Here is a 17019-nt window from a genome sequence, read left to right on the forward strand (position 1 = left end):
ACACGAATGCATTCGTGTAAACCGCCGTGTCGCCACATTCGAATGTGGCGACGGGCCCCACCGCGTGGAGCGCGCGTCGTCAGGGGCGGCAGCAGACGAGGGGCCTGAGAGGTCGGGACTCGGGAGGCGGAACTAATTTAATAACGTGCTTATTTTTCGCTAGATTCCATAGAATTACAGAGGGGAAGTCGCTTATGCACATTGCACAGTAGCCGCGATATTAGCCGGGTTTGATGTGGCGTCCCTTGTTCTTCGACACTGACGTCGCCACTGGTCTGACAGTCACAAACTGGGCCGAATGGATATGAGCTAACATCAGCGGCCGAGGGCAGTCTGGTTCAGTCGCAGGACACGCGATATCCCGGATGGGCACCTCGCGAATGGAGTACCTACCTACTGGCCCTGACTAGCCGGAGACGACAACTCAGAACTACGTAGTCGGTAATCTAAGACCTGTGAGACTACAGCCTCAGCCGGTGAAATCAACCGCTAAAACGTACCTAAAGTAGTTGAAAGGTATCTTGGCTAAAAACGTATCACTAGACACTAAAACTGCGCTGGTGGAATGGTCAAAGTTGAAAAGGTTGGCACTGACAGAACACACACTGTTTGGACTGGCCATAAGTCAGACCGAAGGCCGCCTGCACTGTTTTTGTTTATTTTAATGTCAAACGCGAGGATGGGATTGGACGTCTGGGGCCTGGAGGAACGACGTCCAAGCATGACGAGGCCTCTGCAATTGTCTCTGCTTCCCTGTGAGCCAATGTCGTTCTTTCAGTTGCTCTTTCCGAATGAGAGGCATTATCGCTCTATGTCACTGGCAATGTGAGTGTGGCGTAAAAATAGCGAGTAATTATGACATTTATGTAGGTATCGATGCATTTATGCTTTTTTGCAAGTTCCATTGTCGTACTTCTTATTTTGTCTGAAAGATGTGATACAAATTCAATTATTTTTATTTTCCTTTAAAAAATAAACACATTACGAACGAATCATGCCGATCACGAGTCCGCGTCACGAGCGATATGAGACGTTTCCTGAAAAATCTACCCGAAAAGCGAGATAAAGCGTTAAAAAGTCGCAGCACAGCAGACATACCTACATATTGCATACGAATACAAAGTAATCGACAAAGCTGTGTAAAGGCAGCCCGACAAAGGAAAACACAAATGCCTTCATTTCTAAACCGAACACAAACCTATGAACTCATCATAACGGTCTGTGGCGTCGCGTTTAGCTCAACTGAGTGAAGTGAACATTGCAAAGTTGACTACAGAATGATGTTCCACTCTTCAGAAGCCATCAGTTTACTTGAACGCTAAGTTGTTCCGCTTATTTTGCAGTTCAGCGTATAAATGGTGAGCGTTGGGTCACAGCATCAAACTGTGTCACGCAGCCCGTGTGATGCGGTACAGCCTATCACTCCAGGCAACTGATTGCCTGTGGAAAGTGGGACATCATTTTGCAGTCAACTGTACAACGTAGCTATAGGCCATAGGCGACGGAACGGGGGAGGGGGGGGGGGGCACCGGGGCACCGTGCCCCCTTCGATTTTGACATTTTAACATAAGCTCTATGGGCGCTGCATGGAAAGAATGGGACCAAAAGTCGACGGTGCCCCCCCCCCTCCCCCTTAATTGAAGGTGTTCCGCCGCTACTGCTATAGGCAATAGGCATGCCAGTACATTACAACAATGAGGCTGGGTTCGAACTTTGGGTTGTTTTGCTTCATTCACACTGTGTACACTCATCAAGACTGCCGTTTTGGTGTCGGAACCATTTGTGACATTCAGAAGCGTTAATCATTTTGTGCCAACATTATCGCCCATTGCGAGCACATATTACGGACAACGGTCGTCGGTCAACGCACATGGAAGTTAAGAATAGTTAACACCACACGATCTACAAAGGTGGTCCAGTTAAAGACACATTGCTAACCCTTAAACGGGCCTAGGTATTCTTAGCCTAAGGACGTAATCAGCAACAATGAATGATGCAGCGCTCGAGTCAAATAGGTAATACCGATACGATCAGCCTATAACGTCAAAAAAAAACGCAGAAAACTGTTTGTATGCACATGACACAAGACCCAGGCGACGACAGAAATTGACAGGACGATCATTGGGTAAGTTACGGGCCGAGTGAGCGGTAGATCGTACCTACAACCCTTGAATTTTGCACCGAAAAGCGCACATATTTCAATGATCAGCAAAACGTTTAAAGTGGAGCGGGGCAAATGCTGGCAATGACGATCCTAAACAACTGATCGTGTGGGGTGGGAGGCCAATTTCGATTCAATTTTATTTAACCATAATTTGGCCAAAGCTCCATTTTAAATAATTGTTTTGAAGTCGAAATAGTTCAGCGTCTATCGGTTGCCAGCGACAGATAACTTCCTTGCAATTCTTAGGCATTGACCTTTAACCTTACTGCGGTAACAAACGTCGTGCATACCAAAATTACAATAGGTACCTATCCATCATTTTATAGTATCTTCTGTTTAAAGAAATATTACAAAAATAAAACTTTTCAACGTTTTAGCCGAGTTATATAAAAATGAGATTGACCTATTAGCGAAAAATAATTGAATCCATCGCATGCATTCCTCGGTCGGACCGCCCATTCACTATGCGAAAGGTGCACCAATCGCAAGGTCACACGAGGCTCTGCGTCCAAATTCCGTCCTGGGCAGGGCCCTGAACAGCAGCTCGTACGGCGAGCGGAGCGCCTCGCCGGTGACGTCACGGCCCGGTCCAGGCGATCGCGCCGCCCACCGCAGGAGCCCGCGGCGCGACAGAGCGCCCGTCCGTCCGCGCTGGCTCTGCTCGTCTCCCCTCCTGCACTGTCCATCGTCACCTCCCCGCCCCCGCGCCTGCAAGTCCATAAATAACAAACGACGGGACCAGCGCTCCCGCAGCATGGCTCTGGTCCTACTCCTGTTAGAGCCAGACTATACATATAGCCTCCAGTTCACACTCCGAGCCAGCAGCACATAATGTCCGCCACGGCTCGGCCAAACTTCTGAATGGTCGGCTTGCTCTCTTTCTCTCCCCTCTCGAACTCCTCTCTCCAGCCGAATGAGTCGAGTTTCCTCATCTTGGTCGAGCCGTGACCGACCAGCGGGTCCCTCATTTCCGGCTCCGTCTCGCCGGCGTACCGCACCAGACGACCGTTGGGCACGGACGCCGATGCCGGCTGCTGGTTGATGATCCGCTCGCGGTCAACCTTCAGCGTGCTGTCGTTGAAAATGTCAGTCGGGGGCGCCTCCTCTGCGGGTGCTGACGGGGCCATCGGCGGGCTGGCCGGAGGGGCGCTCACCGGACTGGTTGGGGGAGAGGTCACCGGACTGGCCGTAGTAGCGGTCACTGGACTCGTCGGCGGGGCGGTCACTGGGCTGACCGGCTCCGAAATGGTCTCCGCTGTCGGAGGAGGTCTCACAGCCGCGCGGAAGTCAGGCGCGTCGGTTCCGGCGGATCGAGAGCCGGGCGGCGTCGGCGGACAGCTGGGCAGCGAGAGCGACTTCTCGGCCATCGCCGGCGCTCGCGCGGTGCCCGTCGCCGTTGACCGTTTGACGCGCGTCGTGTCGGTGCCGGCAGAGTGATCGGCGCGCGTGTAATCGTCGAGCAGGTCGCGGAGTGAGCTGGAGCTGGGCTGGCTGTGGCCGCCGCGGTTGCTGGACACCTGCAGGCGGATGATCTGGACGCCCGGCGGCACGATCACCTGCTCGGCGTCGTCGTTGACGACGACCGTCTCGATGCCGTCGGGCACCTGCATGGCGTCGTTGTCGGTGTCGGTGCGCACGGTGAACGTGGTCTCCATGGCGGACATGGCTGCTCGGGGCTCAGTGCAGACCGAGGCTACCACAGGACTGCCGCCGACTATGGCAGCGCTGCTCGTTGCACAAGGCACAGCGCCTGCCGCAGCTACAGCAGGGCAGCTCACTGTCAGCTACCGTGAGACTGTGGGCCAGAGGACGAGATCAGGTCAGCAACGGGGGCGATCACATTGACGCCCTTTTAAATCCGGAAACATATAAAAAACGGCTTATCTGAAGGTCTAAGACTGACTTACAAATTGACGAGCTTACTGGATTTACGTCTGTGTATGTAGGTACGAAACGTAAGTCGGGGTAAAATGCATTTAGCATGAATATATTCAAATATAGGCATAGGTATTCGTTTCTGCAATGTGGAAACTTGTTTCTGTTCGAGTTCCTTTCGGTTTTCGACACTCGCCGTTGTCGGCTAACACGTATTCATTTAGTGCCAGGAGGATGTCGGTCGGGTCCTCTCTGTGGCAAGTGGCGACTCGGATCACAGTCGTATGACAGCTGAAGGTTTCGGTCTCGAGCTGCTCGCCACAGCACGGCTACAAATGGGACGCAAGTGGGGTGAATGGCCACATGGCCGTGCCCTGCCGGCTAGACGGGACTGAGAGAACAGAACGCCAAAACTCCAACCATTTTACGAGTGCCACTTTTTCCTTCGGCCGCACTGGCGCCGCTCTGGTTCAGCCTGCACCGCGCCCTGCCGTATCATGGTGAATGGTTCAGTGTGCACTGTGCACCGTGCATCCCTTCCAGAACCGGTTTTAAACCGCGATACACTCCATTGTGGGGCTTGGTCCACCGGGAAACTGGCCGCTCGAATTCAGCCTGCAGTAGTCGCACATATGGACAGACACGCGTGTGTGACAGTGTCAGGCGAGGGGTGGCAAGCCGTCAATATACCCTGGGCAAGCCGTCTCCTTGATCTCGCACTTTGGGACTAAAGGTCAAGTGGTATTTATGACATTCAAGGTAGGTAGAACGTGGCGGACTGTGTGTTTCTTTTGGATGTCATGGTTTATATGAAATGTTCCGGAAGGTAAAAGATGCGTGTGAATAGGATAAGGCTGACAAAAGATAATGATAATTCATGTTTTAACTTATCTTCTTAGAAGACCTTCGCGTGTTTAGAACGATGAATGAAGCATTTGTAAATTTTGAATACCTAATTTTTATTTACTGCCTACGCATAAAAGATGCCTACCTATATTTTCACCTTCAATCTTAATGGTTTCTTTTCTTATAAGAACAAAGATAAGATATATCATATCTATAAATTATAATTATAATATAAGATCTGACAATCATCCATCTATAAATCCATAGATATAGCATAGTGTAATAAATAACTATGGATTATAAATATGGATAATAACTATGGATAACTATGGTTATTTATTACACTATGGATATAGGTAGGTATGTGTAGGCCGCCGGGGATAACCGTCTTAGCCGACGCAGGTATATGCAAGACGCCCCATGCTAGTATTTATGATTCAATCAGTTACCTACCTACTTTGAGCAAATATCAAACTCAGTAAACAAGTCAAGTTCATCCCCCTCATAAGTTATATATTGTGGATTGGATGCTCAAAGTTCGTCGATTCATCAGATATTTCGCTACATAGGATTGTCCTTGGGATTGTTGCAAAATTCCCAGGCCGCCGTGCCGTCTCCGCCCTAGGGCAGACGGCCCTTCCCACTTCCCAGTTCCCCTCTGATCGGCTTGGTCCATTGTCGTCCCGAAGCCCCCGCATGCAATACTGATGTCTGTGGCCACTGAGGTTTCCCAGAGCTACATTCCGCTTGTATGGAACAATCAGCAAGTCATGGGAGTAGGAAGTCCAGAAAAGTGGTGGGAAAATAATTTGCAGCACCTTTAAGTCTAAAGGTGATTTTATTGTAACCCAATCTCTTGCCTTTGCCCTTTTATGAAAACAGCATAGGTAACATTTATGGATTTTGTGCTTTATTGCGGAGGAGGAGGAGGAGGGGGGGGGGACGCGGGATTGTCCTTCGACTATCGCATGAGCAGCACCACTCGCCACCATGATGTCATTTGTATACATTTATGCAAAGCATGGCTGGATCATGCACAGTTTATTTAATCCGTGGCTGGACACTGTCCGCGGTGAACACTCCGGAACGGAGGCGCCGGATGTATGACGTCACAGCTCACAAACGTGTGACGTCATAGGCGGTGCTCAGCACATACCGATGAGGTGACGTGAGTCGTGATCGGGCAGTGATATGGCGGGTCGGTGCTAAACGGCAAAAAGAGAGCCTTCGAATGGTATAAGCTTTATAGGCGAAAGTTCTGTGCAGTGTAGGATGTAATAAATACAAGGACTACGCGTCGAAAATGAGTCGTATAGGTTTTTGGTCAGGAAAGTTCATGGTGAGAAAGTCCATGACTGACGGTACATTACTAAAGGTAGGTAAAGTAAAAGCGCTACCATTTATGCATATCAGGCTTTTATGTATCAGTACGTATGCTCGTATCGGCCTCTAACCACTGATTAATGTTCTTGAGACAAAGACTTGAACAGAACAGCTTATTGACTGGACTGGCGGGGGCGCGGGAACTACTTTCAGACGGGGGGGGGCATACCATTAGAAATCAACCTATGGTACCCCAAAATCTAGTTTTCATACCGGATTTAGGCCACTTATTTTTCCTCCCATGGCCTTTTCAACAAAAAAAGAAAACGTTTGCAAACAAATGCGATATTCCGTCTCAAAGTTGTGGGGGCACCGCCCCCCCCCCCGGCCCTAGAGTTGGGGGGGGGGACAAGCTGCCCCCACTGTCACCCCTCCCCCCCCCCGGTTCCCGCGCCTATGTGGACTGGGACATGACTTGACTTTGGTAAACCGATAAGAAAGCCACGAATAGCCAGATAGTTTATAATCGATCGTTTAGGCATGGGTAAGCACAGGTGAACACTGAACATGCTATATGCATGTCTACCCCGGGTCTGATTGCCGACAACATTTAATGTAGGGGAGAGTGGGGTAAGATGCCCAGGGTGGGAAAGACGCCCCACCCCCTCTAAGCGACGAAACAAAGAATCGAACCTGGAAATTAATGTTCTTAGCGTAAAGCGGAAGCCTGCCTTGTTAACTGCACAAAAATTTGCGAAGCTCATTTGGGCAACGGCTGGCTGGTGATTGCATATTTTTTATTTGCTGCTTTCAAAAAATATTTTGGTGTCAAAACATTGTAAATATCAAAGAAGGTAGATAATTTTTGCGTCCCTTGCTATAGTCATGATACATTAACATGCGTGTACTGTGCCCCAAACAGTTTGTTTCAGGGTGTAGTTTTATGGCTAACAAATTGTACTGATTTAATGTTACTTCGGTACCTTGGGGTAAGATGCCCCCTGTCCTGATGGGGAAAGACGCCCCCTAAATCCGTAGGCTGTCCTTCAAGCAGCCCGTCAAATCATTTATTACATACCTACTTGTGATGAGAGACAAAAGCCGATCTGGGACTATTGAGAGGCCAGTACGGTCGGGTGCTCCCCATGCCGGTCTCTCGGCCCACACAGCGACTTTTTGGCCGGCATCTGACTCTGAGAGCCCTCACGACGGCCTCTGTGGGCCCCATTATTGACTCCAGGGCCCCTCACGACATTCTTTGAGGGCTGCCACGTTGGCTCCACGGGCCGCGCTGGCATCTGAGGTCCCCACGATGGGCTCGAGGGCCCTCAAGCATCATGAAGACCTATAACGGCCCCACAGTGGTCTCCGAACGCCACCACGGAGGCTTGTTTGGCCGCTCTGGACTATGATGGCCCTAACGATGACCTCTGAAGCCCCTTACGACTACTTTTGAGGGCCCTTACGATGACGTTTGGTGTCTACTGCAGGCTCGAAGGGACTACTGATTCGTTCAGGCGATTCACGTGCCCATTTATGTCACTTATAGTGCAGGGGGGCATCTTCCCCAACGCCAGGGGGCGTCTTTCCCACCCTGTGGGGTAAGATGCCCCCTTTCACTTCTTCAGGAAAATGCTTAATTAACCCTAGAACGCCTAGGGGGGGGTTGTATCAACCCCCCCCCCCTGAGGTTTTTTCGAAGTGCACGCTAAACGGCTTGTCGTAGCGGGCTGAAATTTTCAATACCCTCTGGGGCAACCTTTGCGCATCTTTTGCCGAAAAAAAATTGATCGGGTCATGTCAGGTCACGGAGTTATGACGTCATAAGAGGTACAGCCTCCGGCCGGATTTTCACAAACTGAGTGCCAACGCCCGAGGTTTCCTGCCGGTGGTACGGACATCGGTTGATGGATCGTGATGAAACTTCCCATGCATGTTGGGGCAAGTATTGGCTATCATATGGTATAAGAAATTTGACCGGGTCAGGTCAGGTCACGGAGCTATGACGTCACAAGAGGAACAGCGTCCGGTACTATTTTTGAAAAGCGCCCGAACCACTATTTTGCTAATTCTTGTCACCTCAATGGGAATATGCAGCAATATTAGCTTCAATAGGGAGCAAATGGACCTCCCAAATCCAAAAATACAATCAGATTTCAAAAATTTAAATTTTGATTTTTCGAATTTCTGCCGCCGACTGTGACCTTGCCGACTTCCGGCGCTCCCAACGCGCCATTTTTAGAGCTAGGGAAACGAAATACATACCAAACGATAGAGAATTGATCAAGGAACACGATAGTGAAGGTTTCAAGTCGATATCTCCCACCGTTTTGCCGCAATCGCCGCCGAAAGTTGAAAAAAAAGTCTATTTTTCCGAACATTTGACCTTTGACCGGTCAAAAGTAGGTCAAATGTTGACCTAGGACCAAAAAATATACCACCAATCGCGAGATCTCGTTGAGAGCAATCTGTTGGTTTTTTTCCGCTAAGCTCTACGACCTTCCGTTTCGAAACGCCAGGGGGGGGGGTCGTAACAACCCCCCCCCCCCCCTGGCCGTTCGTGTTATGAGAAATGGCCTGGTCGTGCGAGGGTTAATAGCAAAAAAAGTTATCATATTTCAGGCACGAAAGTGTGATATTTTTGGAGAAAAATGATGTTGGCTTCCGTTGAAACTCGAAGTTTTTGCTTTCCGATCGTCATTTTCGAATAATATATGACATAGTAAAACCCTGGGCATCTTTCCCCACTCTCCCCTAATTGTAAAAAAAATGTAATTATACCTATGTGTTTCATTCAGTCGGCTTCCGCTATTCCACCCAGCGTATGTACCTAACTAAATTATTCTAGCCTAGAAACCTAATTCGTGAGAAGTGGACTGCACTAAGTTAATTCAATTATCATCTCGGCAGATGAGAACTCGGTTTTACGGGGGCCGTACCATGCAATTACGAAGTAGTTACTTTCATGTGGCCGGACATATTTGGGACTTGACTTCGGTGAGAAAAGTAGGCATGGTAAAAGTTGCGACATATAACCTACATCTAACGCCTAAAAGACAAAAGTATTGAGTAATAACTACCTACTGATTGAACCTAGCGATATAAGTCGCGACTTTGTACACTCTAAAAATTGTAAGATGTAGCAACCGAAAGCATGTGCCTATTAGGTACTCAAAATTATACGTGACATATGCCGGCGCCCAGCGCATGGTTCTCCCTCCAAGATTCAAACGTTGCCTTCCGCCATTGATGCCGTCTGTGCACTTGTGGGTGCACCATTTCTTCTATGAGTCTCATTTCATCTTCAATGAAGCCTGAGAATGCCCGCTGGAGGAGACTCGGTAGTTGACATCTCAGGCCAGTCACACAATCAAGCCAATGTGAGTTTAACTCGCTCAAATGTGCTGACCTTGTGCCCCAGTCACCGCGATAACTTATCACGGTCGGTGCCCGCTTTGGGCACGTTCCTTGGCCACTCAGCTACTCCGTCTAGTAGTTGCTCAAAGAGGTCACATTGGCGGTGCAGTCGCGCCCAGCCAGGCGGTATCAATGTCCGTGTGACAGTGCTCCCCGTCGGACGGAAACCCGGAGTCGGACGGGATACCTTTCCTACTGAGTTGCAGTCTCCGAGACTAGTGACGGGCGTGGCGCGCGACTCCCACGTGTTTGAGGTGTGTCAGCTGTAGCTCCCTTTATGCGGACCCTTTATGGGTGAGGTTACATCGAGTCTATCATAACTTGTAATGGGGCCACCTTATATATGTAGGCATAGCTTGGTAAGTTTGTAACAAAGGTAATTGTTATAACCGAGTACCTTCGTCTTTGTTCAAATCCCTGTAACTAACAGCTTAGTTATGATGGCGAGGACTAAAACATGGTTTCTACTCACAACACGCGATTAATCGGCGGCTTTCTTACAGTATCACAAAACATGACCTCCTCGCCACGCACAGAGGCGCACTCAACAGTATCACAAAACATGACCTCCTCGCCACGCCCAGAGTGCGCAACCAACAGCCGTCGTCGCCAGAACACTCACCTGAAATGTATCACGCTCCAGCTTCGACCGACTCCAGACTCTGGCACGCCCGCTCCGCGCCAGTGGCCGGTGCCGCACAGTTTCCCCTAGTCGGCAGCTGCACAGCGTCCCTCACAGTCTGCCGCGGTCGCCGCCGCCGACACCGCGCTGTCCCTCTCCCCTCCCTCCCCAGCGGAGCAGGGGCCTGTGCAGGACCGAGTTTCGCGCGGCCGCCGCCGTATCACCGCGGTCTTTGGGTAGGTATAACTCATACCTGTGCGAGCCGATTCTGGCTGGAGCGACTGTTTGCTCCGGTGCCGTGCGCCCGCTGACACGACAAACATGAGGGTGCGTGAAAGCCTGCGTTTCACCCACATGAACCATGTTGATATGCATGTAATTAGGTACATATCTGAGGTCATCGAGGCCACGATATCAGATCCATCGCGAATACACCGCACTTGCTTAGCCTTGGCAGTCGTTAGTTGAAATCTGTAGCAAATTTACCTCAGGTTCGCGAATAGCCATCTTTTCCGCGCATGTAAAAATTTCAAACCTGCAGGTCCTTGAATGTCAGGTCACCAGGTCACTTCAAGAAACCGTGTCTCAGGAAAAGTTATAATGCTCGCCATAGCTACACCGAACGTACGATCGTTTTGGAACGTCAGCGATCGAAAAGAGTAGCAGAAGGTAGGCATAAAACGTATATATCGGAATTCTTATATCGTCGGCCTATATCGTTAGATAACCCTTGCAATAAAATTAAAAAAAAAACAGGTCAATTATGCGACCTCTCCGTTGTAAGTCAATGGGAGAAAATTGAACTGTGCGTGTTTCGGACAACTCTCAAACTTGAAACTACAAACTCTGAAACGGCGGGATACAGCGAATGACGGCGGGAAACATGACACACTGAATCGGGAAATTGCACCCGTGACCCGTTTTATGCCACTGAGGTAACCTTAGCTCACGAAACGTCTTCAACAGTTTTATTATGATAACTTTAGATAGAAACATGTTAGACCAGGTCGGGTCAGGTCAGGTCAACCGGTAGGGGTCGTGACCGGTATTCGTAGTAGGTGGCAACCGCCTCTGACAGCGTCGTAACACGTTACGAAGGTACCAAAACTACTCCGTAGATGTTCAAAGGAAAAATAAATTCAAAAATAAAACTCAAAAACAAATTCAAAATTAAATAAAAAATAATAAAAAATAAAAGAAAAGAATAAATCAAAAACAATTATTATAAAATAATAATATGATAAAATAAGATTTAAAAATAAATTCGAATTCAGTTCTAAAAAACTAGCCTAGAAACATGTAAAGCTCGAAAAAGTGAACCGAGGTCATCAAAGGTCAATAACCTGAACTGACCTTCGGCTGACCTTGACACCCACCCTAATGCATAGGGCCAACATCGTAACACATGTTTGAACGATTGAAACTACGAAAAGACTGCAAACGCGCGGCTAATGCGAGCAGACATACATATGCCGAATCGCGATTCTGGCCAAACATGCCCAGTAAACATGCCGACGTCGGCCCGACGTCGGCTGACGTCGGGGTGACGTCGGCAACTCGGCATCGACATGCCGACGTCGGCCCGACGTCGGTCCAACCTCGGCACGACGTCGGCTGGATGTCGGATATGCCCGCATGTTCCGACGTCCAGCCGAGGTCCAGCCGACGTCGGGCCGACGTCGGACCGAGATCAATTGCTGAGGTCCAGCCGACGTCGGGCCGACGTCGGGGCGACGTCGGACCGACATCGGCCGCTGTTTTGACCGTTAAAATAATATAAAATGCATGTTTCATGTTTCATAAAGAGCTTCTGTATTCAAAATATCCTCAGGAAACTCTTGAAACTTTTTTGAAGGTGGGAGGGTCCCTTTAAATGAAAAAAGGTACCTTATCTTCCTCCACGCCGCAACCCCCTGATCCGGACTGGGCGGGAAACTTTATCCCATTTGGAATTGCCCGTAAGCCGAGCTCGCCCGTAGCCGGGTGCGGTGAGTGCTTGGGGGCTGCTCGGCCTATCCTTTGGTCAGGCTCAGCCCCGGCAACTCACCAGGGCCGGGCCCAGTTCATATAGAAAGGCCAGTCGGCAAGTGTCACTTTGCCAAAGTGCCACTTATCAAAGGGACACTTTGGGAAACGTTGGTGCAGGTGTGTAAGAGTGGCTATATGAATCCATTGTGGGATCGCCCTTTCCAATAAGTGTCACGTACCAGCAATGGGACAGGGACTCATATGAACTGGACCCAGGGTGCTCGCCAAGAAGACCAATGTCTCCATCCTATGATCCTTCCGGCTCTGAAATGGTCTTGTCAGACCGAAAGGGCATAACCCAACAAAACAAACCAGTTTCGTTATCCGGCTGCGTGGTGTAGTGGTTAGCGCACTAACCTCGCGTTCAAATGACACGGGGTTCGAATCCCATCGCCGGCTGATGCTTTTGGCGTGTTGTCCCAGTAAACATGCCGACGTCGGCGACTGGGCGGCTCGAATCCCGCCGCCGGTTGATATTTTTGGCGCGTTGTCCCAATAAACATGCCTACGTCGGCCCCGTCGGTCCAACGACAAACGATCTCGTCAACCTCGGCAAACGATCTCGGCCCGACGTCGGCTCGACGTCGGCTGGACTTCGGCTGGACGTCGGAACATGCGGGCATATCCGACGTCCAGCCGATGTCGGGCCGAGGTTGAACCGACGTTGGGCCTACGTCGGGCCGAGCCTCGGCCCGACGTCGGGCCGACGTCGTCATGTTTACTGGGTGGTCTCGAAAAGTAGGTCACAGGTCAAAGGCCACTTGGGTCAGGGTCATGAAATTTTTGGGATAGGTATAAAATTGATTAAAGGGACTATCCCACCTTTAACATGGGGTTTGAGTTGAGATAGCCAAGTTTGCGGCGAGGTTCAGAAACCACTATCTGTCTAGGTTGCAACCCCCGCGGCCTCTTGGTGTTGAAGAAATTCGTTCCCTTCATTTGAAAATGGGCCTTGTGCAAGGCCCTATCTTCAACATGGAGCGACCGTTAGTGTGACGTCACCTCGTTTAGTCGTTCTGATTTAAATGGGTTTGTTCGTTGAAAAATCGCTTAAAGGTAGTGTGCCAGCTTTCCTGGACCGTATGGAGTTAATGGCCCAGACAAGGAGAACCGGATTTTTAGAACTTATCCATACCTTCAAAACTCATGGAAACGTCTTAAATTCTTCAAATTTTGAGTACCCCAGTGCGAAATTCGCCCCGACGGGTTGTCGGTCGTACCCCAACCACATTTCACACCACTATGAACAATAAATGCACACACTGAAATCGCTATTACCGATATGCTCATCCAATCAAGTTTCGATAAACCCGTTCATCATCAGCTCCTGCGGTTTCGAACACGCCTGTTAGGTGGTGCGGTAGACCACGCCCAAAGCCAGGGCCCCGGTAACCTGAGGTAGCCGAGTCAGGGCAGCGTGCGCTGACCCAAGCCGGAGCCGCGCGTCCTCCCGGTGTCATGTGATAGCCCGGGGCTGCCCGCGGGGATGCGGTAGACCGCGCCCAAAGCTGCGGCCCCGGCTTGGGTCAGCGCACGCTGCCCCGACTCGGCTACCTCACGTTACCGGGGCCCTGGCTTTGGGCGCAGCTTCTGCTCATACTTTGTGGTGCGGTGGTGGTGCGTCGGGCTGCGCGCTCTGACTTCGGCCAAGAAAAATGCGTCAGCTGATCATTGTCATTTCTGCCACTTGCGTGTGGTGAAATGTGGTCATAACTTATGAGACGGCTTTTTCATATCAATTACCTATTTTACATAAAATCATATTTCAAACCATAAATAATGTTCGACAGCCAAATAAAAGAAACAATACCAATACGGGCTTACAGTTTCACCCCGCGTTCGATGTCTCCCGGACGGCGAAGATTCTATGCCGTCCGGGCCCAAAATGCCGTTCGATGTCGCACGGACGGCAAAGATTCTACGTGACGTCACGTAGAATCTTTGCCGTCCGCGCAGAATCTTTTGAGCGTACTACGGTGGGCAGAGAGGCAATGATGGCGCGTATTTCAAAAGCGGCGCAGCAGCTGTTTACAGAAGTTGTTGACATTTGTGCGTGGTCTCTATGGAAACGTAAACTTGGGCCTTTTTCGAAACTGACGCACATTGTGTAAGTGGCGCACAAAATGGCCGGTCTCGCCGTCCGACTGTGTGCTTCATCGAACGCAAAATAGCATGGGCGGCGCCACCGGGGGGGACGGGGGGGACAGGTCCCCCGCTATCGAAAGTTAGGGGGGTACAGTACCCCCCTATCGGCGAGGCCCGTTCAATAGTTGATAATAATGCATTATAGAGCTATCCGTCGCATTTAATGCATCGTTGGTTAATCAAGGCAGGTTCTGAATAAATATTGCTGTTGGGATGCATCGCAGGGGGTCCTGGCCATCTGCAAAAGGTGTGGAGCTGTGATGCCTGTAGTTATAAGGTGATCGGCAGGGCCTCGGGGATCGTGCCCCCTTTTTGGGGCGCCAGGCAGGGTTATTACTTATTACCTCCCCACCCCACTGCCAGACCCCATTGCCGATAAAACCAAGTTCACTGAAATTCCATAGATTTCCGTTACTATATGAAAATTTTCCATTCCTAATTAGTCAAATTCAAGCATGGCAGTTCTACCACAGGAACCATTTGAAATCTATGCCATTTAACCCCAGCACTTGTGGGGAGAAGTGTTCGGATAGATCACAGGCAGGACCAAAAAAGCACGCAGTAGCCCAAGACCTTATAATTGGATATAGCATCGGCTCCCTCTCGTCAAGGGGTTCGATAGCACTCGTTTTTTTCTGCAAAACTAAGTTCGGTCGGCGGCCGAACGGCTGGGGGTCTAATCGAGCCCCCCATCCCTCCTCTTCTTACGTCAGCGGCTGTGAAAATGCCATTACCAGCTGTTGAAACATGGCAGTTGCTTTTGCATGAGTGCACGAAAGGGTTTTAGGTACGTGATACGTGAAAGGTTCTACATGAAAATTGAGATACACCAGCTTATCAAATTGTGCTCACTGTGGTGCGCTCGGCTTTACCTTGACTAGTCTTTGAATTCTGGGGTGAAACAGACCAGTCAAGAAACCTGTTCCATAAGGAGAGCCACTAATGCTAAAGGGATGTGGGATGATGTTTCCAGAGACCTTCATTACCTCCCAAAGGGAGTGCCCCGCCATTTGCCAATCCCTGCTGTAGTTGTTACGATTGGAGGGTGAATATGAGAACGATGCAGGTCGCGCCAGCTCGATCATGACGAACACAATGGTGCCGACATCACAGCTCTACTGCCATTTTTGACGAAGTTAATCAACAAGCACCGGAATCCTACCCTGGGGCATTTCACCTGCAGAGGTCGCCGGACCTGAGACCCTTTCACTCATTTTTTTCAACGGTGCATGCGCTCGTTTTTCCCGCAAAGCTCTTGGCAAGTAAAATCAATCAGAAAGTGTGATCAAATAACGGCTGGTGACCTTCCATGACCTAGCATGGCCTTTTGAGTGACCACCGATGACATGACCACTGACGGCTAGCCATTAGCTGCACCCTGCCCGTTGCATATGGATCAGGTGGTGATGTCATGATTCTGAAATTATATTGCAATTTTGGCGCACTTGTCAGAGCAGAAGACATTCCCACTTTTCCTCCATGACTACATATATGATGGTGAAGCCCTGAAGCTGACCAGACGTAAGATCGAAAATTTGAAAGTACGAAACGTAAGAGTAGCTGGCACTGCTACTCATACCTAAGCAATTCGCAGCTTGTAGGAAACCAGCTTTGAGTTGGCAAGACTGCAAATTTTAATTTAGAGGCAAGGATGCTTGAAAAGGTGATCGATCTTAGGTGTCCTAGGATAAGTTTGGAAACGGGATGCACTATTCGATGTGTTTTGGGCCTTGCCAAGTTTCGCGGCGTTACGTGCCTCGTTTTTTTTTTGCATACACGATCAGTATCTACTTTTGGGATTTTCGATTTTCGGTCCCCGTCCCCCCCTATCGAAAACCCGTGGCGCCGCCCCTGCAAAATAGAATATTCTGCGTAGAATGTTCTTCGTCCGAGGAGACATCGAACGCGGCCTAAGGCTCGACATTGTGTTGTCTACGATTAGACAGCTGATAACTCATTCCCGTACGTCGTATGGTCGTAACACTATAATGACCTTTGCTTATTGTCACAAGTGCGCCGCATTCGCGATTGTTGCCGACGCCTGTTTGCAGGTGAGCCCACTACAGTTGTTATACATATCTAAAAACCGATAAACTTTTAGGCGAAAAAGGCACTATTCCAGGCCCATTTTTGATTTTTTTTTGCGATATAAGGTAAAAACAGAAGCTTCTTATCCTAGGAAAAATAAAATGGGAAATCTTTCAAAGGTGGCACACTACCTTTAAACTTGGTCTGAACTTTGTTGTGGTGCCTACAGAGTAAAAAGAATCAGCTTTATGACAGTAATGTGGCCTGGGGAAGGAGGTACTTTTGGGCTGTGACGTCACATATTTGAAAGTTTGTGTTTGGAATATGGGAAGCCTAAGATGTTTAATGAAAAATAAATGCCAGAACCGTGTTCCTGGTCATCCAATCTATAAAGTCGGGCACAATTTAACTGGTTTTAACAACATTTTAAAAGGTGGGATAGTCCCTTTAACGCGAGGGTACTGACAGTTTCGTTGCAATCGGCCGCTTTTTACGCGAGTTATTCGCGAAAAACCAAGGGGGGGGGGTCCGTTCGACCCCCTATACGGACGAGGGATAACGAGAGGTCCCA

General features: G+C 49.6%; 1 protein-coding gene across 2 annotated transcripts; it reads right to left on the reverse strand.

Moving 5' to 3' along the window:
- Nucleotides 1–940: 940 nt before the first annotated feature.
- On the reverse strand, nucleotides 941–10388 carry LOC122370743 (proline-rich protein 36-like). Of its 2 annotated transcripts, XR_006254600.1 has the most exons (3): nucleotides 10248–10388; nucleotides 1645–3959; nucleotides 941–1516 (listed from the first exon to the last, which is right to left on the reverse strand). XR_006254600.1 is itself a non-coding variant. In XM_043346613.1 (2 exons), the coding sequence occupies exon 2, from the start codon at nucleotides 3826–3828 to the stop codon at nucleotides 2971–2973; it is 858 nt and encodes a 285-aa protein (XP_043202548.1). In that variant the 5' UTR covers nucleotides 3829–3959; nucleotides 10248–10388; the 3' UTR covers nucleotides 941–2970. The 2 variants fall into 2 exon arrangements, 1 of the variants encoding a protein (XP_043202548.1); XM_043346613.1 differs by having other exon boundaries at nucleotides 941–3959.
- Nucleotides 10389–17019: the final 6631 nt, after the last annotated feature.

This window comes from Amphibalanus amphitrite, unplaced genomic scaffold (genome assembly GCF_019059575.1).
Source record: "Amphibalanus amphitrite isolate SeventyFive unplaced genomic scaffold, NRLGWU_Aamphi_draft 001164F_arrow, whole genome shotgun sequence".
Taxonomy (NCBI): Eukaryota; Metazoa; Arthropoda; class Thecostraca; order Balanomorpha; family Balanidae; genus Amphibalanus; species Amphibalanus amphitrite.